This window comes from Narcine bancroftii, chromosome 5 (genome assembly GCF_036971445.1).
Source record: "Narcine bancroftii isolate sNarBan1 chromosome 5, sNarBan1.hap1, whole genome shotgun sequence".
NCBI classification, from domain to species: domain Eukaryota; kingdom Metazoa; phylum Chordata; class Chondrichthyes; order Torpediniformes; family Narcinidae; genus Narcine; species Narcine bancroftii.
In genome coordinates, this window is record NC_091473.1 from 177,807,076 (window position 1) to 177,833,437 (window position 26,362).

The 26,362-nt window shown below is 42.4% G+C and overlaps 1 protein-coding gene across 4 annotated transcripts in view; it reads left to right on the forward strand.

Moving 5' to 3' along the window:
* LOC138764241 (interleukin-1 receptor-associated kinase 1-like) overlaps positions 1–24,062 on the forward strand; it is an 85,035-nt gene extending 60,973 nt beyond the window's left edge. For 3 of the 4 annotated variants that reach the window (XM_069939888.1, XM_069939887.1, XM_069939889.1), the window contains 6 exons: positions 5,471–5,681; positions 8,709–8,771; positions 14,956–15,147; positions 18,281–19,064; positions 23,481–23,606; positions 23,784–24,062. In XM_069939888.1, coding sequence (XP_069795989.1) covers positions 5,471–5,681; positions 8,709–8,771; positions 14,956–15,147; positions 18,281–19,064; positions 23,481–23,606; positions 23,784–23,788 — 1,381 coding nt within the window. In that variant the 3' untranslated portion in view covers positions 23,789–24,062. The remainder of the gene's footprint in view (positions 1–5,470; positions 5,682–8,708; positions 8,772–14,955; positions 15,148–18,280; positions 19,065–23,480; positions 23,607–23,783) is intronic. The other variant, XM_069939890.1, reaches the window with a different exon arrangement.
* Positions 24,063–26,362: the final 2,300 nt, after the last annotated feature.

A 26,362-nucleotide genomic window follows, 5' to 3' on the forward strand; every position in this document is an offset into this window, starting at 1 on the left:
TGCAGGTGAGAAGACAGGCTTTAACACCAGGACACAAGTTCTGGGCATGGCAGCAAGCAGGTGGAGGAGCAGTTGTACACGTTGGCTTCTCATCACTCATGTTCCCACCGCAGCAGGTTGGAACGTGGAGGGATTGGTCTCAAGTCCTGGCATAAAAGGACATAGCTGAATGGGAGCCTGTTAAAGAGATGGTGTAGAAGGGAGGGCTTCAGGTTTCTGGATCATTGGGCTCTCTACAAAGGAAGGTGGGACCTATTCTGACAGAACAGTTTGCATCTGAATTGGACCGGGACTAATTTCTTTGCAGGAAGGTTTGCTAGAGCTGCTCTGAGGGAGTTCCAACTAGATTTTGAGGGGGATTAGAACCAGAGTAGAAGGGGGAGTGGAGGAGGAAAATTGCCCTTAATATCAGAAATCAAAGGGTTGTAGGTGGTGGCAATGTTCTAAGGTGTATCTATTTCAATGCAAAAAGTATTATAAGAAAGGCAGACGAGCTTAAAGTGTGGATTGCCACGTGGAATTATGACATTGTGGCCATTAGTGAAACTTGGTTGCAGGAGGGGCTCAATAATCTGAGCTTCCATTGTTTCAGATGCAATAGAGTGAGGGGATGAAATGGGTAGGAGTGGCATTGCTCATCAGGGCAAATATCACACTGAGTTGAGGCAGGACAGACCAGAGGGCTTGTCTACTGAGACTTTGGGTGGAGCTGAGGAACGGGAAAGGAATGACCACACTCATGGGGTTGTATTATAGACTGCCCAATAGTCAACGAGAATTGGAGGAGAAAATCTGTAAAGAGATAGCAGACATCTGCAAGAAATATAAAGTTGTGATAGTAGGAGATTTTAACATTCCAAGTATTGACTGAGACTCCCATACTGTAAAAAGGTTGAATGGCTTGAAGTTTGTCAAATGCATTTGGGAAAATTTTCGAAATCAATATATAGAGATACCAACTTGAGAGGTGGAATACTGGATCTCCATTTAGGGAATGAGACGGGAGAGGTGATAGAAGTATGTGAAGGGGAACATTTTGGGTCCAGTGATCAGAATACCATTAGTTTCAAGTTAATTTTATAGAAGGATCAGTCTGGGCTCGGGTTGAGATTCTAAACTAGAGAAAGGCCAATTTTGAGGAAATGAGAAAGGATCTAGAATGCATGGATTTGAACGTTGTTTTCTGACAAGGATGTGTTCGGTAAGAGGAAGACCATCAAAGGTGAAATTTTGAGGTATAGTTTGACTTTGACAAGGCCCCAATTGGAAGGTTAGTCAGGAAGGTTCAGGTGCTCAGTATTCATGGTGAGGTAGTAAACTGGATTCAACATTGGCTCTATGGGAGAAACCAGAGAGTGGTGATGGATGATTGCTTCTCAGGCAGGAGGCCTGTGACTTGTGGTGTGCTTCAGGAATTGATGCTGGGACCACTGTTGTTTGTCATCTATATCAATGATGTGCATGATAATGTGGCAATTAGATCAGCAAGTTGCAGATGACACAAGATTTGGAGGTGTTGTAGACAGCGACCAAAGCTTTCAAAGCCTACACAAGGATCTGGACCTGCTGGGAAAATGTCCTGAAAAATGGCAGATGGAACTTAATCCAGACAAGTGTGAGGTGTTGCATTTTGGAAGGACAAACTGAGAAAGGACGTACATGGTAAATGGTCGGGCACTGAAAGTGTGGTAGAACAGAGGGATCTGGGAATACAAATTCATTATTTCCTAAAAGTGGTGTTACAGGCAGATAGGGTTGTAAAAAGAGCTTTTGGCATACTGGTCTTCATAAATCAAAGCATTGAGTATAGGAGTTGGTAATGTTATGGGAAAGTTGTGAAAGACTTTGGTGAGGACAAATTTAGAGTATTTGTGTACAGTTTTGGTCACCTAACTATAGGAAAGACATCAATAATGTTGAAAGAGTGCAGAGAAAATTTACTAGGATGTTACCCTGACTTGAAGAACTGAATTACAGGGAAAAACAAGTTTGGTCTTTATTCCCTGGAGCACAGAAGAATAAAGGGAGATTTGATAAAGGTATTTAAAATTATGAAGGGTATAGACAAAATAAATGGAGGTTGAATTTTTCCACTGAGGTTAGGTGAGATGCAAACTGGAGGACATGGGTTAAGGGTGAAAAGGGAAAAGTTTAGGGGGAACATTAGGGGGACATTCTTCACACAGAGAGTGGTGGGTGTGTGGAAAAGCTGTCATCTGGTGAATGTAAGTTCAATTTTAAAATTTAAGAAAAATTTGGACCAGTACATGGATGGAGGGATATGCAGGGCTATAGACTGAGTGCAGGTCAATGGGACTAGCAGAATAATAGTTTGGCACGGGCTAGAAGGGCCAAATAGCCTATTTCTGTGCTACAATGTTCTCTGGGTGTGCATTGTTGAGAAAATCATGGGATTGGAAGATGCAGTGCAGAATACATACCAGTGTTATGCTGGTTACTGCTTAGTTGGATATCAGCGCATTTTCAAAGCTTTTAATCTGATTTCCTAACCTCTTAACATTGTAGTTTTGTTTTTAGTTTCAGATTGAATCAAATCACTCATAATATTAAAATCAAATTCTATCACATTCTGATTGTTTTCCCAGAAGTCCTATGCGTTAATTAATTGAACTTTTCTGGATCTGTCCATCGCCTGTTCCCTTATTGGTTTATCGACACCGATCAAGAAAACTTTAACAAACTCATTATTTTTCAGTCCCCACGATTTGGACTAAGCTCTAAATTACCACTGCTATTTGTGTGGAATTTTCCATCAATCCCTTCCTTTCCTAATTGCTTCTACTTGACTTTACTTGCTGACATCCTTTCTCTCCACTGCTTTTTTTTTCAAATGCAGGCTATTCCTCTTCATTTTCCATTTTGCTGATCTCTTCTAATACTATCCAAAACACTTAATTCCCAATCTTGATCACTCAGCGTTCTTGACTCTGTAATGGTTGAATCATTTCTACCTGTCCTATTCTGTTCCAAATACCACCAACCTTTCAGTTTTGTGGTACTAGTTTTTTTTTCCTTGCTCTTGTGCTTTCTTTCACTTTGACTTTCTAAATTCCCCTCCTATTTAGTTTAAAGTTATATCTTCGACCTTGATTATCTTATTTGTTCAGAGCTTGATTCCATCCTGATTCAAGTCAAGCTTGTCCCACTGGAAAACTTCACTCTTTTCCCAATGCTGGTACCAGTGCCAAGTAAATTGAAGCAGAGTCTACAACCTGAGTCTCAACGTGGACAAGATGAAGGAGATGGTCCTACATGGATACACAACATCCTCCCACTTGTCAGGAAGGCACAACAGTGACTGCACTTCTGAGAAGACTGAAGGGGGCAGGGCTACCAGCTCCATCGAGAGTGCCCTGGCCGGCTGCATCACAATGGGGTACAGTTGCCGGAGAGAAATGGACTGGAGGTCAATCCACAGGACCATAAGAGTGGCTGAGAGGATCATTGGGGTTTCCCTTTCCTCCCCACCCCCACCCCTTGACATGATCTGCCGGAATTGTTGTTCGAAGAGGGCATGAAAAATCATTTGAGAACCCCTTCCACCCCATACACAGCATCTTCCACTGGGAAAGAGATAAAGGAGTACCAGAGCAATCATGACTAGGCTGAGGAACAGCTTCTTCCCATGGGTAGCGAAACAATATGTATTTATAGATCGATGAAATAGTTGTCCTGTATAGGTGTTGTTTGTCTATATGTGTGTTATGTCTGGTTGTGTGCCTGCGTGTTTTGCACCAAGGACCCGAGAACGCTGTTTAGTTGGGTTGTACCCGTGCATTCAGATGACAATAAACTTGACTTGACAATCTGTCACTTGAAGAAAACAACATTTATTATCCTTGATTCCCAAACTTGAGTGGCTCCCTGGGCCACAATGCTGTGGTCAATTTGTTCGTCCTTCTCATTTCTGCTTAATGTTCACACTGGCTGAATGAATGACCTATCTGCCTGGCAATTGCAAGGGTGGAAATGCCACCATTGTATCCCCAAATCTGCTTCATGTAGACACCTCACCCCCTGCCCCGCTCCCTAGTCTTCTTTTACCACCAATTTTGCATTACTTGAAGAAATGTAACTGCTTTAGGAATAAAGTATCCAGCTGACTGATGGATTTGCAATGTCCAAATCCCAGTCTCTGGGCCAACCATTTTTCTTTGACTATGGCCTCCTTCAGACTCTGCTCCCCCTTCCCTGTGAAGCAGTCAAGGTTTGGTTTCTTCTGTATTTCTCTCCTACTGACTACATAAAAAATATAAAAAATATTTATGTTACATGAGGTGAAAAGAAAACAAAGCTTTTCGCAGCACTGACCCATGGAGAGCGGGAAAAGGAAACTTGGAACTCCACCGCAGGATTCTACCACCTAGTCCAAATGCCAGTTGCTCCATACAACTCATTTAAATTTTAACATCCTACAACTGTGGTGTCTGGGTCCAAGGTGGCAGCCACCGTGTTTAGCCATAGCCTTGCAGACTCCAGAGGACTGGCACAAGGCACCAGAGAATGTGGAGAACGCCCTCCAATTGAGAAGGAAAAGCAGAGGAAACAATTCTGCAGGTCAGTGGCCATGACAACAGACCAGTGAGGGGCTCTGCAGCTAAAAAAAAAACACACAGGCAGCAGACTGTTGGTGACTCGAGGCGAGGAACATGCACAGGCTACAGGTACTGCTGACTGCGGTCAAAGGACTCACACCAGGGTGCAGAATGCTGGAATCTGGCTGTACAGGTGCCAGGTATCGGAACCAGGATGTGTGAGGGTGGCAAGAGCGCTGAAGACTTCCTGATCCTGTCGGGGTTCGGGTCTGGAGCTTGGGTTGCCGATGGTTTGAACCGAAGTCTGAGTGGCTGCGGAGGCCGCGGGAGCGCTGGAGGCGAATCCATGGATACTCGGTGACTCTGAGAGGACACTGTTTTGCTTCTCTTTCTCTGACTGTAAGGGGCGCCAGACAATTTCTGGTGATTGTGAACCTTACGGCAGACTAAAAGCAGTTTCATGTAAAATTACATGAAAAATTTAAAAAAAGGTTAATAAAGGGATCTTGAATTTCTACTTAAATGTGCTGTAGCCCGCATGGCCATGTTTGAATGGCTGCATTTGGAGGGCACTGCATACCGTGCTGAAATGTGCAGTATCTCAGCAAATGTGCAGACTTTAGGTTGAAAATGATGCTCTTGAAATCAAGATAATGTGATCTTTATGTCACACATCCAGATTTATGGAATTTTGAACCCAGAAATGAGATTTCCAAAATTAAAAAAAAAAACCTACTTGTTAATTTTCATTATGCACTAGAAAGTTTGCAGAAGACTTTTAATGATGTTCAATATTTAATGGCTATTGTAGTTGTGAAATATGAAAAAATCTCAGGAATATAAACATATTTACTGCAAGTTTGAAGCTCTGATTAAACTAATTTAATGTATTTTAAAATATCTTATTCTTTCAGTTCAAATATTCTGCTGGATGAATATTTTACACCAAAATTAGGAGACTTTGGGCTGGTGAAGATTGGACCTCTCAGCACAGATGCTGATCAGCTCAACAGCCATACCACACTAATGACCAAAACCTTACAGGGACCCCTCGCCTACCTACCAGATGAGTTTGTACGACACAGATGGCTGTCTGAAAAAGTTGACACATTTAGTTTTGGAATAGTAAGTGTTTCCTGTATCTTAAACAAGAAAGTCTGCAGATGCAGTGGTTATAGTTGACACCAAAATACTGGAGAAACTCAGCAGGTCACATAACATTCTGTATGTAGCAAAGATAAAGGTGCGGAGCCATCGTTTCGGCCCTCGGCCTTTCATCAAGGTATGAGCAAAGACCTGAATTAAATGGGGAGAGCAGGGACAGTGGGAGGAGCACAGAGCTACAGGGAAGAGGGCAGAAGAGAAAAAAAGCTGACGTGATGGGGGGAGCTCTCTGAATGAAGAGGGAAGGGGGTGGAGATCTGAAGGCGAGGAGACAGAGGGATGAGGAAGAGAAGGAGACGGGAGTGGCCCAACGAAAACTGGAGAAGTCAGTATTAATGCATGTCAGCGCAGGAGGGGGGCGTGGAATCGAAAATGGTTGGCCACTGGGAGATTCCCGATGCTGCAAACAGAGTACTGGGCAAAACAATCTCCCAGTCTGCATCCAGTCTCTTCGAGGTAAAGAAGGCCACAATGGGAGAACCAGGTGCAGGAGATGACGCCCCTCCGCCCCCACAAGATTCACAAGTATGATATATTCGATTATTAAATTAATGTAATCTTAGGTAGTCTTGGCTGAGGTCTCATTCTGAATAATGTGACTACCTTTGAGCATCTTTTTGAATTTGACGTGTTAGAAAAAAACAGCGAAAGAAATAAAAGAGCAAACCAACTAATTCACAATAAATTAAAATTGAAAAGTCTGAAGATGCTGGGATTCTGAAACAAAAGCAGAAAATGCTGCAAACACTCAGCCTCTTTGGTGTTTTACCAGTTGAGTATTTCTAGAATTTTAATTCAACAGAGATTCAGGATTCCTTTATTGTCATATGAAAGAACAGATCGTAATGTTACACGAAACTTCTGTAGGGCAGACAAAGACTCACTGTGAGAGTCGCCCGGCGCCCCTTACAGTGAAGAGAAAGAGAAGCAAAAGAGAGTCCCTTCAGTCTCTGGGTGTCCATGGTCCCTTCAACACTCCCACGGCTTCTGCAACCACACAGACTCCTGCTCAATTCATTAGCAATTAAACCTGATTCAAGCCTCTGACACGATCAAGAAGCCTTCAGCGCCCGAGACCCTTCGGGAGCCCTTCTTCCCCTCTGCACCCTCGAATCCCCGTTCCAATTCCTGATTCCCATGAGCTTGTCTCCGGCAGCCCATGCGGGTCCCACAACTGCAAGTCGCCTACAGCCCGTGTGAGTCCCTCAGCTGCTTAGCACCTCACGGGTCTTCTGTCTTCTGTAGGGTCTTCTCCTTTGCTTCTCCTTCTCAACAGGGAGAGTTTCTCCCCATTTCTAGCACCCTGTGCTGGTGCAATGCTCACACAGAGTCTTCAACCCCACGTGGCCGTTACCAGGCGTGGGCCCCTCCATCTTGGCCAAAGATCCCACAGATGCAGAATTTTAAAATAAAACACAGTCAGCTCCTTTAATAAGCCAGTTCAAGCCTGTACGGAGCAGCCGACATTAGGGCTGGGCAGTGGAACCCTTCGGAGCAGCGCTGTGTCTCCATTATCCCGGGGCCAGCAGCAGTGATGCCATTACAACCGTCATGTTTTTCAGATGAAACTCTCGCAGCCATTCTCGACCTTTTTATGGCTATGACCCCCCCCCCACCAAGAACACTACTCCAAGTTTATGGGCGCCCTGCCCTGCGAAACAGTCAAGTTTTGGATTCTTCCATCCTACCAACGACTTAAAAAACATAAAGTTTTTATGTTATGTGAGGTGAAAAGAAAACAAGCTTTTATTTGAATGTGTTGTGGCCCCCAGGGGACCATGGGCCCTATTGAGAACAGCATATGATTGCATCCTGCAGATCTGTTGTGAGTTTTTGCGCTGCAGTTTGAAAACTTATAGGATTGCTGCATGATGGTCAATATAAACATTCTGTGAAACCATGATGTATTGTGAATTGCCGTGAATCACCGTGAAGGGAATTCTGACCAGTTGCATCACTGTTATGGCGGTGCCAATGCGCAGGACAAGAACAGAGAGTTTGAAACAGCCACCGCCATCATGGCCATTAAGGACATCTGAAAGAGGCAGTGGCCCAAGAAAGCAGATCAAGGACCCTCAAGTACCTCCCCCCCCGCCCCCAGGCCATGCCCTCTTCTCACTGCTACCGTCAGGAAGGAGGAGGGGAGCCTGAAGATGCACACTCAACATTACAAAAAACAGCTTCTTTCCCTCGCCATCAGATTTCTGTTCAGACAATGAAATAATGGACCTCATTTGTTCTCTTTTTTGCACTAGTTATTTATTTTTTTAAATGTTGTATTTATATAATTGTAATTTTATAGTAATTTGACATCTTATTCTACACCATACTGCTGAAAAACAATAATAAACCTGATCCTATCCTGACCACACATTGCTAAATGATTAAAAAGTACAGGGGCAGTGAAATTGAACTATTCCACGACAGTAAGTGTAAAGGTTTTCTTCCATTAATGCCCTCTTCCTCAACTTCTAATTGCCAGCTCATTCCACTCACCAGCTCCTAATGAGAACCCGATGAAGAGGACTTTCCTTCCCAAAAAGAATTCACTGACACAACCCCACGTGTAATCATTTGATGAGATTATGAGCCTCCGCTCACAATATTTTAAATTTAAATTTTATTTACAGCACGGTAGAAGCTGAGTCCCCTCATTTAAACCATACCGCCTAATTACACCCAAATTAACCTCCAACCCCATACATTTTGGAGGGTGGAAGGAGTACCCAGGGGAAAACCCACACACGTCATGAGAAGAACGTACAAACTCCTTACAGAGAGCGCCAGATTCGAACCCAGGTCGCTGGCTCTAACCATTACACTAACTGCTGCCCTAAATGCCAGTCCTTTCCCCCATTTTTTATTACAAAATATAATCCAATGTACCATATTATTAAAATCACAATTCCTTTATCTATCTGCTTTGTCTTTAATTCTGAAAGCATTAAAAAATGTATAGGAAAGCTCACAATTTTAATTTTATTTCAGGTTCTTGGTGAAATTATGACTGGTATGAAAGCAATGGATGAAAGCAGACAACCAGCATTTCTGGTAAGAAAACACTTAATAATTTACTATAAGATCTAAAATTATGTTTTTTAAAACTAGTGTCAGGAAAATCGTGGAAAAAAACAGCATAATTACTGCCTGTGTGGTCGTCCACACTAGGCGCCTTTTTAGACTGCAAGTACCTGAATGCAGCAGTCCCTGTGGTTGGACGTGCAGTAGAGTGGATGTCCGGTATGATTTACACTGTCGCTGGTGCGGACCACAGAGAGCGAGGATGTCCAACCGCCCAGTCAGTTTCACACAGCTTTGAACAACCTGTTAAAGGAGCCAAAGGTAATCTTAGTTAAAATGCCATGACCGTGGGGTCTCCGCCCAAGATGGCAGTGCCTTTGATCGGCAGCAGACTCTAGGGGAGAGGAGGACTGGTGCAGGGCACCAGAAAACAGGGAGACCACCCACCCCTAGTTTGAGAAGGAGAAGTAGAGGAGACGACCCACAGGATGGTGACCAAGGCAGTGGACCAGTGAGGGCTCAGAGGCTGAAAGTCACATGCATGGGACAGGCTGCTGGCAACTCGAGGCAAGGAGCCCATGGAGGATATGAGTTGCTGAAGGTCTGCTGTCGGGAATCTCACGTTGGGCTGCGGAATGCTGGAGACTGTCTCGAAACTGGCTGGAGGGTACAGGTATCGGAACTGGGATACGATGGGGAGCCAAAGGCTCTGAAAGGTTCCTGATCACGATGGAGGTTTGGATCTGGAGCTCGGGTTGCCAGTGGTTTAAACTGGACTCTGTGGGGCCTCAGGGGCACTGGAGGCCAATCCACGGACACTCGGTGACTCTGAGGGGACCCTCTTTTGCTTCTCTTTCTCTGAATGGAAGAGGCACTTGAGGGAATTTCTGCTGATCTGTCTGCCTTACATGTAATATGACACTTTTTATTACATGACAATAAATTGAATCTTAGTATTTTATTGCATCAGCATTGACAGAATATTTACAACTGTAGTTTACTGCCCTGTTAATATACATTCCTGACATTGAACAAAAAAAGACAGTTCATGAGGTGCACACCTTTAGGTATCAGCTTTGTCCAACAGCAAGCAAGATGACTTCACTTGGGCTTTCAGTTCTTATTTTATTATGATTCTATCCAACAAAACTAATCGCTTTGTATCTAATTTGAGGGCAGTTTGATTCCTCGCATTAATCACTATTTTTTCTTTGCCTGTGCGGTTGTTTGACTTCAAGTGAGCATGTAGGAAAGCTGGGTAAAGCCCATTCGCGTTCAGGTTTTGGGAGATCACCAGCTTGTCCTTTCCAACTTATTTTTTGGTTCATTTATGAGGCACATTCCAGATGGTTGGGACCATGATGCTTCCAACATAAAACCCTTAACTTGTACGCTACATCCTTTCATGGGCCTGTATCCTAAGTCATTTACAATCAGTTGATGTTCATTATTCTATCTCCAATATGAACATTTACTGTATTAAGCAGCAATTCTTCTGATTTCCATTTCATAAGGCCCTTTCAGGTGGCCTGAACACCCCTGTGTAAAGCCGCATAATCTTCCCCCATGCGGCCAACGACGTACTCACCTGAATGCTCTGAGAGCACCTCCGAGGCGCTGACACCAACCCTCCTCTGGGAGGGATGATCGGCAGAGAGCCGAGCTCCCCCAATGCATCTAAATGCAGCCAGGCTGTAAGTGGCTGCTTAAGGATACGTTGATGACGACATCAGATGCATTAGCACGAATTTTGATACACCCGTTAATGTGCATGCAGGGCATTGCAGGTACGGTCTCATTTTGCAGTAGATTTGAGGCTTACATTATCAGTGGACATTATGGGTTCAAATTGGGGAGATGCAGAGACCAGATGGTTTCTTGACCATTTGTCTCTAGAAGCCCAGGAAAGGGAGCTCACTGGGACAGTGAGGGATGGTCCTACATTTGAAGGCCTGGCCAGTGCACTTTCAGCACGTGGTCACATCCATAGTGAAGCCCAAGTAGTGACCCAGCTAAGGAGCCCCAGGAAAACAGGGAGAGGAGTGAGATGGCAGGGTCAATTACCAGTTCTTCCCTCCCCACCCCCTCCACCTCATTCCTCTCAATTCTGGAATGATGTGTGTGTCTGACATCACCACGGGAGGGAGTAACGTTAATGCTGCCCAACTCACTCGCCACTTTGTTATTAATGTTCGTCATTCTTGGAATGAAACACTGATTTGCGCAACGTGCTGTGCACTGTTTAAAGGATTAACGCACTCACCAGTGCGATATTGCGGGGCTGGGTTGTGGTGTTAGTTTTGTGAACTGGGTTTGTATCCATTCAGTGGTTTTGTGCATTGAATGGATTTGCACTGTGTTTGGTCCATTCAGTGGTTTAGAGTGAGTTAGTGGAATAGGTTGAATTGTTATGTCACATTAATATCTACCTTGAATATTTATGAAACCAAACAAGTGTCTAAAGTTCCAACAGGCCGAAAAGTCTCTTGCGTTTCATTCCAATCACACTGTTTCCTTCTCGAGATTACAGCAACAGATAAAGCGCCAGACAGCAGGCTCGTGTCACAGCATTTGAGGGAGTGGGGGTGGTGGTGGGAGCAGGTGGTGGATGTGGGAGCAGGTGGGTGGGAGGGACATACCCCAGTGACAGCGGCAACCCCTGAGACCCCCCCTCCCCCATACATGATGGGCATAATCGCAGTCCATGGGCCCTGCTGATCATTGCAATCTTGGCTATTGGGTGCAGGGGGATCTGTTTGAACAAACGTCCACTCTGGCAAAAAGTTATCCTTGTTAAGCTCACATATATTGTGCAGAACACAACAGGCAAACACAACATCTGGAACAAAAGCAGCAGAAATATCAAGACGCTTGGACAGCCTGTTAGATAACCAAATGCATGTTCCACCACTATCCTTGCGGAACTCGGGGCTTTGTTACATCTTCGCTGCTCTGGATCCAGTACTCCGTGCTGTGTGAACCCCCTTCATCAGCCAGGTTCTGAGGGGGTACACCGCAAGCCCACAAGATGCACTGGGACCTCCACTCCATTCACATCTGAGGACACCTGTGTTCACAAGAATGCAGATATGTAGCTAGTTCACCAATCTGGGTCCACACTGGTCTCCACGCTGCAGGCCTGTGCGTCGTGGGACCTTCCAGTGTTCCTTTGGATCACTGCTCACCATTGTGGCCTAAAAATACAACAACCACTTGCCTGTTGACATTAGAAGCGAGAATAACATCAGCACGAGGAGCTTTGAAGGGTCCACGTCATGTCACATGTGGGAAGAGGTATCCGGCCTGGTCTTCTGCCTTTCTGTACGGGAGAGAGTTGGAAAGCACTCGTGTATCATGTGTGCAGCCAGGCCAACCCTAAAACACATCTGTGAAGCTGTAACATGGAAAACAGAGTAATTATTGACATGGAGACATGTGAGGTGACAAACATCCGTGGCTTAAACTCACCAGAACTTGTGGCCAACAACTGAATGCCACCTTTTGTAATTTTAGTAGGCCGCAGTGTCCATGATGGGCACAATAATGGAGATATGTGACCCATTAATGGCACCAGCAGACATTGGGTAGCCCCTTTCCGCAAAGCCATCAATTGTCTCCTGGAGACGTGTTCCTCTTGGCAGGGAGATGAAATGCTTACCAAGGACCTTCCTCAAAGCGCCAGTCACCAGCTGCACCACCATACACAAAGTGCTGACATCTATTCCAAAGATGGTATTGATGGATCGATAATCAGCGAATCCCAGTCCAGGTTCCAATGGCTGCTGCCAGTTTGTTGTCTGAGGCCTTATGTGAGGTTCTATGAGTTCCAGCACGGAGTGAAAGGTGCTAAGCGACATTAAAGCGACATTAATGGCCTTACCGAGGATTTGGTGTATCTCAGACTGAACACTGAATGTGATATGTATTTCTCTTGCCTGCTCTGGGTCCGCCATAATCCTGTGCTCTTCTGCTTCGACGCACTTCAATTGACATCACGTCAGTGGGCAGAGCTACGGCTCCAGTCGGCCATCCTCCATGGTCTCCAGAGGGCGCTCCAAGGCGCCTCTGGTTGAACAGGCCCTTTCAGGTGGACCAAGCAACGCTGCAAGCAGCCTGAAAGGTGAGCCCACAAGTTAAGATCCGCTCCTGCCGCCACCCTCAAGGCAAAGGTTTCCACTTGAAAGGCCAAAGCAAAGGGCTCTTGTCTATATTTTGTCCTTTTTCTAGGGGTAATTCCTTATCCTCTCTGCCATCTACAGGGGCCTCTTTGTATTTATTCAACGGCTAGAAACCTGACTGGGAGAATTAAAACCGTGCTAATGTGAAAATATATGTCTTGATTAGGTTTATTGATTAGATCAATCAACACAAAAAGACTGGTATGACCTGGTCAAATTAGCTGATAATGAGTTTACAGACTACCCTCTTCATTTGACCTCTATGATGGTCTCAGCAGAGCTTTTGAGTGTTAAGACATTGACAAGCTTTTTTTGGCTAATGCTTTCCCCCAACCCCAGGACTCTGCTCAAACTTTATGGGCCCCCTTCCCCGTGAAGCAGTTAAGTTTTGGATTCTTCTGTACTTCTACCAATGACAAATAAAAATCAAGTTAGAGAGGTGAAAAGAAAACAAGGGCTTTACTTCAATGTGTTGCGCTCCCCCCTGTTGAAAGTGGCTGCTTTAATCTGTCTCTTAAACTTTTTTGTTTCCTTCTGTCAGTAACGCCCATTCTCATAAAAGACCGTACACACCCACCTGGGAGCCACAGAACATTTAAGGAGGCCACGGACTGAAATCATAAAATATTTTTTATGTAGTCAGTAGAAGTCCGGAGGAAACCAACTAAAGTTGTCTGCTTCACAGGGAAGGGGGTCATAAACTTTGATCAGAGTCCAAAGGGGACCATAGCTGAAATAAAGTTGAGAATGGCTGGTCTATAGTCATTCAGCAGTACCTTTGTATACATCGTGCAGGCCCACTGGAAATTATTCATACATCGCTGAATCATACTCGTAATGTCCATGATTTAAGTGGTGTTCTTCTAGAGCACACATGTCAAACTCTGGCCCACGGGTCAAATTATATTTGGCCCACAAGATCATTTCAAAAATGTATTAGAGGTGGCCTGCTGGCCGCCGCGCCAGTATAGCACATGCACAGCTAATACTACAAATCCCAGAATGCATTGGCGTCAGCCCGCTAATCGCCCCCACCTCCTCTGTTTACGTTGCAGGGTCTCACCGTGGACTCTGGTTTTGGGGCCTGGCTGGTGTCAGGGGAAGCCAAGGCCGCTTCCCAGCACCCGGAACCAGAGGCCTCGAGCCTGACCTCGCCAGGACCGTTGCCCACTCCCCCTCCCTGCCGCAGGCCGACCCGCGACTCACGGTGACGGGGCTGCTGATCCGCCGAGATGCCGCCCTGCAGCGATAGCCGATGCCCCCGCACTGTCGTTGTCCAACCCGATCGCCCGCAAACCCCGCCCTCCTGCACACAGGCCTGAGTAAGGATTATGAACTTTAATCTCAGGATAAAACGATCTTCCAATAGTTTCATGTCACAGTGATAAATATATTCCTGGTTAAAAATGGTCCTGCACCTGGATACAAGCTCATTAGGCATAAAACTTGAAAAGTGTGTAAATCAAGGGATATCTATACCAATGGAAAAAGGGCATGATAAATAACCCTGCTAGAGTTCATGCCCACAATCAGTCACCCATTTGATTGTTTCAGGAATCATGTTATTCTCCCACATTCTCAATAGCCCTCAGATTTTACTATTCGACAGCACACTAGCAACATTTGACAAATCCTCTATAGAGAAATATTATTTATTGAATATTTTATTTCTCATTTGTTAATGCTTTGGAAAGAGTTTATCCAAAACTATTATTAAACATTTATTTTAATAAGAAAAAGTTTAACATTACATATATTGAAAGAAGAGAAAACATGCAGATGTTGTTGAAAATTTTCAATAAATATTTAGTTCGCCCCTCGACTTAGTCCAAGTTTTTAATTTTGGCCCTCCGTGAATTTGAGTTTGACACCCCTGTTCTAGAGGTTGCCTTACTCAAATGTGCCTTAAATCTGTTCAACTCTGAAATAAAGAGATTTTTATTTATTCTTAACATCTTGTATTAATAACCACAAACTTTTAATAATTACATGTTTATAAATTTGCTGAACCATTGCACCATCTTTGTGTTAAACAGAAAGATATCATGTTGGGAGAACTGGAAGAAGAAAATCAAACAAAGAACAGTATAAATCTGGAGAAGACAGCATACAAAATTTGTCAGCTGCATCTGGATCTAAAAGGTGGTCTGCTTCCTATCAGTCTTGCAGTTAGATTTGCTGTAATTGCCTGTCTTTGTATCAAAAAGAAGAGACCGAAGATGAAAGAGGTAAATTTTAAAAAGCCTTTGACGATTTGGAAAGGTTTCCAAATGTGGCAGAAACAGACCGTTTCTGGTGGGGTGGGTGGGCAGGGGGGGGCGGGGGGGGGAGTTGGGGAGAAATAATTTAAATGAGGTTAGAATTGTAATCCCATTCTTTGGTCTCTTGATTCATGGAAGGTCCCAAGTTTAAAGCACCAGAGTTGATCATTATCCATGTTAAAATTTAATACATTATGTCAGCTGTTGAATGAAAAGACAAATATAAGAATATAGAGCCCAGACAATCGTATTAAATTATGACTACCACTTGCGTGGGAAGTAATTACCAACAAGTGTTTATAAGAACATAAGAAATGGAAGCAGGAGTCAGCCATCCAGGCCGTCAGACCTGCTCCGCCGTTAATGAGATCATGGCTGATCTGATGATAGGCTCATCTCCACCTACCTGCCTTTTCCCCATATCCTTTAATTCCCCGACTATGTAGAAATCTATCCAACCTTGTTTTAAATATATTTACTGAGGTCACCTTCAATGGGCAGCGAACTCCACAGATCCACCACCCTGTGGGAAAAGCAGTTTCTCCTCATCACTCCCCTAAATTTACTACCCTGAATCTTGTGGCTATGTCCCTAGTTCTGGTCTCCCCCACCAATAGAAACAACTTGCATACCTTTATCTTATCCATGCCTTTCATCTATGCTTTTATAAGATCCCCTCTCATTCTTCTAAATGACAGCAAGTACAGTCAAGCTGAATGTTATTGGGCTGAATGTTTTTAAGTTTTAAATTTAAATTTAGACATACAGCACATTAACAGGCCCTTCTAGCCCTCAAACTCATGCCACTCAAATGCACCAATTACCCAGCAAGCCCAGAAAATTTTGAAGGAGTGGGAGAAACAGACATGGGGAGAACGGATAAACTCCTTACAAGACAGTGCCAGATTCAAATCAAGGACACTGGCACCGTAATAGTGTTGTGGTAACCACTACACTAACAGTTTATGTTAATCTTTGCAATACAGGTAGTCTTCAACTTACAATGGGGTTGTGCTCCTTGTGTAAGTCAAAAAAATTATAAATTGTCAAAACACAGTCGGATCAGTGTGGGGATCAACACGGGGCTGTCGGGAGAGTGCGGGGCAATGGGATCAGTGTGCCGACTGATAGAGTACTGTCAGTAGAGGGCGGAGCAAAGCAATGGGATCATTATTCTGTAATATTTCATTGATCTTGTTCATAAACCTACTGAGTCCTTGTGAGATAAAAGGTTTTCAACTTTAATGGTGGCTGACATGGAAGATTTAAATAAAAATGTTGACTGTTTTGGAGGTATCCAAATTATGCTGGGTCTAGAGAGGGTAAATGCATCTCGGCATTTTCCACTGAGATTAGGTATGATACAAGCCTGAGGACATGGATTCAAGTGAAAGAGGAGAAGTTTAGGAGGTGCTGTGGACCCTGGACAGTTTTATTTTTGGACCAGGGATAGGACTGAACCTATGGCGGGACAGAGAGGATCATGCACTGCTGTGAAGCATTGAAGCAGCACTGGGAAAACTGACAGCTGTCAGAAACGTGAGAGCCAAGTGCTGGAAGTCAGTGGGCTTGCAGAGAGCGTGCCCGCTGTAGTCAACCTCTCTCCACCAATTGAGAGAGCTGAAGGCATGTGCTGGGGCAGTTGAAGAGCGCAGCGCGCTGAGTTTTGAACAGGTTGGTCGGTTAGTCAGGACCGTCAGACAGTAGGTCGGTGTGTGTGTGCTCACCCAGTAGCTTCAGTGGGAGAAAGGAGACTGAGCTACTTTGTCTGTAGGGGCCAGTGCTGTTGTCCTGACATCAGTTTGCACCTCTCTGATACCCATAAAGGGTGTGTATGTGGCTTCCCTAGTCCCCCTCCAAAAGGAGGACTTTGTGTGACAGGAGTCACTTGATGACCCAAGACAGGGAGTTTAGAGGGGAAGGCTTGTGTGACAGAAGGTCATTTGTTAACCCTAAAATGGGCTTTGGAGGCATGAACCTTGTGTAGTGACTAGGAGGTTACTGGGTGAAAATTCCCATGTGAAGATAGCAAAGCTGGTTGTTGCACATTTGAAACTCAGGAAAGTTGAATGTCTACAGGGATCACGGCCATCTGTCTCCATGTGCAACTAAAAGACCAGTGTGCATCCAAACTAAGAATCCCCAGCCTGGAGACCAGACTCTGTCTACGAGCTGCTCCTTTTTCACTGACGAACTTAAGGTTTTGTTTTGGGAGTTTTCTTTTGGGGCATTTTGAGCTTGGATCGTAATGATCTGGGGTTTTTTCCCCTACATACACCTTATAAATATCTGTTGTTAATGTAAAGTTTCAATAAAGGCATATGTTGGGGGGGGGGGAGTTAAGTTTATTTAGGTAATTCTATTATTGTTAATTTGATAATAAATTTTGTGTTAAACTTAACCCATCTGTTTATGCTGCTGGTTGAGGCGCATAACAAGAGGAACATGGGGGGGCGGGGGGGGGGGGAATTTCTTCACACAGAGAGTGGTGGGGGTGTGGAACGAGCTGGAAGCTGAAGTGGTGAATACGATTTCAATTTTAACACTTAAAAAAATTTGGACAGATACATGGATGGGACAGGGATGGATGATTATGGACTGGGTGCAGGTCAGTAGGACTAGGCGCAATAATGGTTTGGCACAGACTGGAAGGCTGAAGGGCCTGTTTTCTCTGCTGTAATGTTTTATGGTTCTATGGATAGGGGGAAAATGTAGACAAGTGGGACTAGCTTGGACAAGTTGGGTGAAAGCTTGTTTCTGTGCTGTTGAACTTTGACTTGATTTTGCCAAAGTTGGATACAATATTCCAAGTAGATTGGTCTTTACCTGCTGAAGTCAAGAATGCAGTCTGAAGTTGTTCAATTGATATCCATTGCTTTGAGGGAAAGTTCATTTTTAAGTTTTATTTTAATTTTTTTGTAATTAAAGTTTTAATTGGAGACATAGAGCACGGTAACAGGCCCTTCCAGCCCATGAGGTAGATACATGAATTACTCTACAAGCCCCCATATGTTTTTGGAAGAAGGAGAAATCCATGCGAAGGACAGTGCTGGATTCAAACCAATTGCGCTAACCATTGTGCTCTGTCTGTATTTTACAGGTTTACTCAATGCTAGAGAGTCTTGAGTCTGACCTTCAATGCCATAATGTGCACAACACTCCTGAGGAGACAGAAGATGCTGTGTGCAAGCTAAAGCAACAGGCCTTAAGTCCACAGGAAAATACAGAGATTCAGTCTCCATCCCTGGATCCCAAGGACTTAAAGTCTTTACAACCTCCGGTTCCAACTGTTTTCAAAGGTTTACCCGGAAACTCGGAACAACTACCTGATGCAAAATTGCTTAAAATACCATGTGAATCAGATGAGTCAGACATATTATGTTCCTATCCTGTGTTGGATAACTCTGGCCAATTATCTTGCAAAGTATGCTGTGTAAAGACAAATGGCATTTGCAGTGATTACAGCCCTTGCTCTCACAAAACTGAAGACCATTCAAAACCTAATGGTTGCAAGTTCAACCAGGAGCTTGTCGAGACCAATTGCCATTTTGTTCAAAAATTGTCTCCTTCAGGACCCAGAGCCTCATGTAGAGTTTCTCATCCACGGGATCCTTCCAGTGCAACAATAAATAGTGTTTGTGAATTTCCTTTGTCTCTAAAAGACTGGACAGCAAATTCTTTCAATCACATTGGAAACAACTACAGAGACTGTTCGCAGAGCTCCTGCTGCAATTCTGAAGAGAGAATAACAATCAATTCAGGATCTGAAAACTCAAAGTCATCCACAAGAGGTCCTTCTTACCAGAGTTTTAACATCAGTGCACTTTGTGCGCTGGAGCACTCAGTGGATCGCTATCCAGGAGTGTCCAATGGGACAAGTCCAGGTATAATTCCGTTTTCTGAAATCAGATGTACATGCACATAAAGTAAAATATCTGCCTTCACCTCCTGCAGGTCTCACGTTTGGATGAGATCTCTTGAAGATTGGTGGCCCCAGTTTACCCAACCAGCACAGATCATTGGAAAACAAATTAAAACCACAAATGTGACTGAATAGAAGAAGGTCTGAGGCAAAAAAAAACATTAAAATTCTCCATTTAGACTGGATTAGATTCAACTTTATTGTCATTAGATCCTTTCATGGAGACCGGCTTACATGCGCGGAAGGAAAACATAAAATTTACCTATCATGGAACAGCCTGTAAAGGCTGCTCCTGCATCGCATTCATGTCGAGCGGCGCCTCGTAACTCCCTCCGGCATCGACAGAGGCGGGGCGACTGGTGCCATACCGTCATAAATACACGGCAGAGCAATGGCCGTCTTCCCTACCCATAATTCCCCACGCAGCTGGACCCGCTCTGTTTTTCTCAGAACAGTTCCAACTGCATGGGGATTATGGGTAGGGAAGACAGCCATTGCTCTGCCATGTTTCGAGTCGCACAGAGCTGTCACAGCCCGCACTGGCTGCTCTTGATGAACCCCGCCTGCCACCCCTGACCTGTTGGCTCCTGCTGACCGCCCCTGCCTTGAGGGGGTCATGGAGGGAGAGAGGTGAGTGGGGAGATGGGTCGTGGGCTGACGGTGTCATCAGCCCGGCCCTAAGTACAGCAGCTGTACATTCATGTGAGGCGGTGAAGTGCAGCGCTCCACTGATTCTCCTTCCCAAGAGGGATTGCAGTCGGCACCTTGGAGCCGGCTATGGCGCCTTCAAGAAGGTAAGTCTCTGGACGTAAGGGCGGAATCTCTGCCTTTACAATCAGGCATTTTCCTTGCTTGAAAGGGCCTATCGAGCCAAGTAAAATACAAAGCCAAAATACGAACAAATTAGCTTCCAACCAGGAGTTTAAAAAAATAGTGCTATATACAAATAACTACGTGCAAATAAAAACAAGCAAGTAACAATTATAGAAGTACTGGCAGTACAATGTAAGTGCAGTACCACTCAGCGCTGGGTTTTAAAGTTCAGCAGGGTCACAGCCTCGGGAAATGAAGCTCTTGTTAAGGCTGCTGGTTCGCAAGCGAAGGCTCCTGTAGCACCTACCGGATGGGGGAAGAGTAAAAAGTCCCAAGTTTGGATGAGGTGCATCCTTGATGATACGCTTCATCCTGCCCAGACAGTGTTCCTGATAGATGTTCTCAGGGGTGGGTAATTGAATACCAATAATCCACAGTGCAGTTTTCACCGCCCACTGAAGTGCTTTAGGTTTGATACAAGACAATTGCCATTAAAAAAAAAATAACGCTCCATGGAAAATAAAGAAGTTTAATCTTGTGTTGCAAAATGGCAAGTACTGCTCTTTCACATTTGTGATGTGACTATTCATCACTTAATACCATCTGTAAATGAGCTATAAAACTGTTTAGGAGACTCTCAGCTCCCGGGGCCATTGATTATAATCATTTTTTACCAATATTTTCATTTAGACAGTACTGTGCTTATGCAAGTGTTTTGTCTTTAAGTGTAGATCTACTTTGCAACGATACAGAGAACCATTATCAGCCTGCATATTTAAATGCCAATTGTTATGTATGTCATTCACACAGCCCAACAACTGGCAAAGAGCTTGAATAATTCCTCTAATTCTGTAACTGAACGTGTTTTTTTATAATTTTTAAATTTTTCACAATGAACCATATTAACCAAAATACACACAAACATTTCCCTCTTGAATATACACAGTGTCATTTTCTCCCCTTTTCCCCCCCTCCCTTCCCTCCCTCCTTCCCACCCCCCTCTCTACCCATTAAACATTCAACATATACAATACAATAAATGCATTAAACAATGTCATCACACAATGAAAATAAACAAGAAAATTGTGTCATCTACTTTTACACACTGGGTCAGTTCATTTCGTCTTCTTCTCATTCTATCATTTTAGGGGTTGGAGGTCTGCGTTAGGCCCTCTCTGTTATGTTCCATGTACGGTTCCCAAATTTGTTCAAATAATGTGACTTTATTTTTTAAATTATATGTTATTTTTTCCAATGGAGTACATTTATTCATTTTTATGTACCATTGCTGTATTCTCAGGCTCTCTTCTGATTTCCAAGTTGACATTATACATTTTTTTGCTTAAGCTAAGGCTATCATAATAAATAGTTTTTGCGCTTCATCCAGTTTGAGGCCTAATTCTTTACTTTTTGTATTACTTAGAAGAAAGATCTCTGGATTTTTTGATATGTTGCTTTTTGTTTTATCTAATACCTGATTTATATCTTCCCAAAACTTTTCCACTTTCTTACATGCCCAAATCGCATGTACTGTTGTTCCCGTTTCCTTCTTACAGCGAAAACATCTATCTGATAATGTTGGATCCCATTTATTTAACTTTTGGGGCACGATATATAGCCTGTGTTACCAATTATATTGTATCATGCGTAACCTCATGTTTATTATATTTCTCATAGTTCCGGACGAAGCATAGCTTTTCCCATATTTCATTTTTTATCTTTATGTTTCGATCTTGTTCCCACTTTTGTTTGGGTTTAAAGCTCTTTCATCATTTTCTTTCTCTTGCAGCTTGATGTATATGTTTGTTATAAATCTTTTTATTGTCGTTGTTTCTGTAATCACATATTCAAAGCTGCTTCCTTCTGGTAACCTCAGCCTGCTTCCAAATTTGTCCTTTAATTAGGTATTCAGTTGGTGGTATGCAAACATTGTACCATGAGTTATTCCATATTTGTACTTCATTTGTTCAGATGATAATAAATTATTTCCCAAAAAACAATTTTCTATTCTTTTAATCCCTTTTCTCTCCCATTCTCTAAAGGAAAGGTTATCTGTTGTAAAAGGGATTAGCTGATTTTGCGTCAATAATAATTTTGGTATTTGGTAATATGTTTTTTTCCTTTCTACGTGAATCTTCTTCCAAATGTTGAGCAGATGGTGCAGTACTGGTGAACTATATTGCACCAGTTTTTCATCCCACTTATAAAGTATATGTTCTGGTACCTTCTCCCCTATTTTACCTAGTTCTATCTTGGTCCAATCTGGTTTTTCCCTTGTTTGATAAAAATCTGATAGATATCTTAATTGTGCTGCTCTATAATAATTCTTAAAGGTTGGAAGCTGCAAATCACCTTGTTTGTACCATTCTGTTAATTTATCTTACACTATCCTCGATTTCCCCCCTTTCCATAAGAATTTCCTTATTATTTTCTTTAGCTCATTGAAGAATTTCTCTGTTAAGGGAATTGGTAACAATTGAAATAGGTATTGTATCCTTGGGAAGATATTCATTTTAATGCAATTTACCCTTCCTATCAGTGTTAGTGGTAAATCTTTCCAATGTTCTAAGTCATCTTGTAATTTCTTCATTAATGGCTGATAATTTAATTTGTATAGATGGCCTAGATCATTATCTAGTCTAATACCTAGGTATCAGATTGCTTGTGTTTGCCATTTAAATGGTGATTCTTTTTTAAACTTTGTGAATTCCACATTATTCATTGGCATCGCGTTGATCTTGTACCCCGATATTTCTCCATATTCCTTCAATTTCTTATGTAATTCTTTTATTGATATTTCTGGTTCTGTTAAGTATACTATGATGTAATCTGCAAATAGACTGATTTTATATTCCTTCTCTTTTATTTTTATCCCTTTTATTTTATTTTCTGTTCTTATCAGTTCTGCCAATGGTTCTATTGCTAAAGCGAACAGTGAGGGAGATAGTGGACATCCCTGCCTAGTTGACCTGCTTAATTTAAATTGGTTCGATATATATCCATTTACTGTCACCTTCGCCGTTGGACCCTTATATAATGCTTTAATCCAATTAATATATTTCTCTGGTAGGTTGAACCTCTGTAATACTTTGAATAAATAATTCCATTCTACCCTGTCAAAGGCTTTCTCTGCGTCTAAAGCAACAGCCACTGTTGGCGTCTTATTTCCTTGTACTGCATGGATTAAGAACATGGGTTTTTCGATGACCATTAATAAATTTTAAAACATTTACTGGCTGAGTATTAAACTTTAATGTTTGAAAGCCTAAACATGTTCCATCTTAATTTGAGGAGGGAGCTTGTAGTTGTTGGATAAAGTTTGAAATGATAATTTCTCCAAAAGACATGGAATAAACTTCTTGGCCTAAATTTTTAGAGCTGTGATTTTGTTACACAAGGTGTATTAAATGCTCAGATTGATGAGGCAGTGTCCTCTTGGTCCTCTATTTATTTGAGGTTTCCAATGAATCAAACAAAGCACTTGAGAACTTGAGTGTCTCTTTTATGTTAATGGCACAAGTGATTCTGTGGCAGCACTAAGTTTCTTTGTGTTTCCATCTTACAGCTACAGCTTTGTCTTCAAGCATTGAGATTGGACCACACAAAAAGAAACTGTTAGATCAGATCCTTTTGTATGAAGAAGGAAAGATTGACAGCGCTGAGCTCGTCTCAGCTCCCTTTGCAAGTCAGGGTAGGTACTTCATGGTTAACATAATTGGCCAAAGGACCTGTACTTTGCTGTAATGTACTATGTTATCAATGTGATTTTGAGTAGTTTTCTCTCATGGCTGGGGGGGATGGAAGAAGAGGGCGGTTGTTGCCATACTTGTGAACTTCAAGGCCTAATGTTGGGCTTATTTTTAAACAGAATGAACCTGAATGCTGAACTACAATGAAAAAGTGACAAAGAAACCACAAAACGTTCTGGAAATTTAAGCACACAAGCCAGAAGAGTGAAATGGACTGTATTTTCAACACAATGTGTCAAAAAGATGTGTTTATATACTTCAATTACTAAATATGAAAATGAGCTAAGTATTGTAAAGGACTGCTAGATAATGGGAATTGCAATTTTCAGTCTCAAGAGAACACAAATGTTTGTTATAGTAAATAAAATCAGGGAGATGATCATCCTCTTTAACTTCAATGGGTTCTGGCCTTGACCTTTACAGGAAAAGTATTCAGGATGAAAATGGGAATCTGTAATTAGATTGATGATATACGCTTTGACTTCATGTTTGTAAGTAAAATCCTGTGTTACAAGATCAAACCAGCAACCACAAAGAAGGCATATCACACAGGGGTAAAGATGAACAATTACTTTAACAAAAATTCACCTTCAAACTTCCCCCCCTTTTATAACAATGCCCACTAGTTACTATACAAATCTCTATAACAGTGTAAAACTAATAAATTCCCCAGCCTAAATATAACATATGGAATTAAAGTCTAAATTATATTTCCAACCAGCCCACAGAAAAACTTAGACACAAAACAAACACCAATCTCAACCAAAGAAAGCGAAGGTCATAAACAAAATTCAGTTTGTTTGGTAAACTGAAGCCAAAAGATCTTTTGAGAGAGAGAGAGAGTACAAAATTCGAAGTTGTCTTGTGTTGCTGCAGAGAGAGGAACCACTGACTTGGTCTGGATCCTTCTGGCTGCCTTGGGAATGTTCATCCTTTTTGAAATCCCAACATTCTAAACTGTCCTCCAGACCATGACTCATGCTCTGGGGCTCCTTCCACTCCACAGCACCCCCAGTGGTGGTTTATCGTCCAACTCCAGAAATTTTTAGATCATTTTCTGCACATGCCCAGTCCGTCTCCCACTCTCTCAGCAGTCCACTTTCACCTTGGCTCTTTAAGGCAAACTGTAACTTTTTAACATAAAACCACACAACACATAGGCCAATACACAACACAGAATTCTGTAACACCTCCCCTGCTAAAAAATATTTGGACTACAAGAACAAATTTTTAACAATTAATGGAAGTATTACATAAATAAAATAAACATTCCATTTTTTTAACAATAAGTATGTGATTAGATTCATATCTACACAGATTAACATCTTGACAAACAATCCCCTTTTTGTGTGTAATAATTAAATCATACTCTTGTAATAGTAAACTCCAATTCAATAACTGTCTGTTCTTATTTTTCATTTTAGACAGAAAAACTAATGCATTATGATCAGTATATATTATTAAAAGTTTTTGAGCAGTACAAATATACACATCAAAATGTTGCAACGCTAAAACAAGCACTAATAACTCAACAGTTGAATAATTTCATTGATGATCGTTAAACTTCTTTTGAGAAGTATGAAATAGGATGTTCTACTCCATCACCATCCTTCTTCTGTAACAGTACAGCACCAACTGCTTCATCACAGGCATCCACGGCTAAAGAGAATGGCTCTTCAAAGTTAGGGGACACAAGTACAGGCTGATGGCATAAAATAGCCTTTAACTTCAGAAATGTTTCCTGGCATGCATCTGACCAGATACATTTTTCTTTCTTTCCAAGTAGTTTTGTTAATGGGAGTGCAATTTCTGCAAAGTTTTTACAAAATCAACAATAATAGCCAATCATACCTAGAAATCTCCAAAGAGCTTTCTTATTACTGTGGATAGCCAATACTTTTGCTCCAACCAGTGCCACCTGTCCCTGTCCTACCACATAACCCAGATAAATTACAGGGGCGTCTCCAAATTCATTCTTGTGCAAATTCACTGTGAGGTTTGCTTCCACCAGTCTCTGAAATAACTGGTCTAATTCAAGCATGTGTTCTTCCCATGTATCTGTACTAATTACTAAATCATCGATATAGGCTCCTGTCTGCTCTAAATCCTGAATTACTGCATTAATCATTCTCTGAAATGTGCCAGGTGCATTTTTCATCCCAAAAGGCATAACATTATACTGATACAATCCTGAAGGTATAACAAATGCAGAAATCTCCCTGGCTTTCTCTTCAAAGGAACACACCAGTATCCTTTTAAGAGATCAATCTTTGTAAGAAACTTATCCTTCCCCACCTTATCTATACAATCATCTATTCTGGGAATAGGGAACACATCAGTCTTTGTCACCATTTTTACCTTTCGATAATCTGTACAAAACCTAATTGAGCCATCTGGCTTGGCCACCAGAACACAGGGTGAACTTCAGTTTGAACTTGATTTTCAGATGATGTCATTTTTGAGCATATAATCCACCTCTTGATCCAACAATCTGCTCTTTTCCTGATTAACTCGGTAAGGATGCTGCTTAATAGGCTTAGCATCACTGACCTCCACATCATGACAAGCCACAGTAGTTCTTCTTGGAATATCTGGGAATATATCCTTAAATTTCATAAGTAATATCTTCATTTCTTCCCTTTCTGATATAATCAAATGTATTAATTTGGTATCTAAGTTTTGCAAAACTATAGAATTT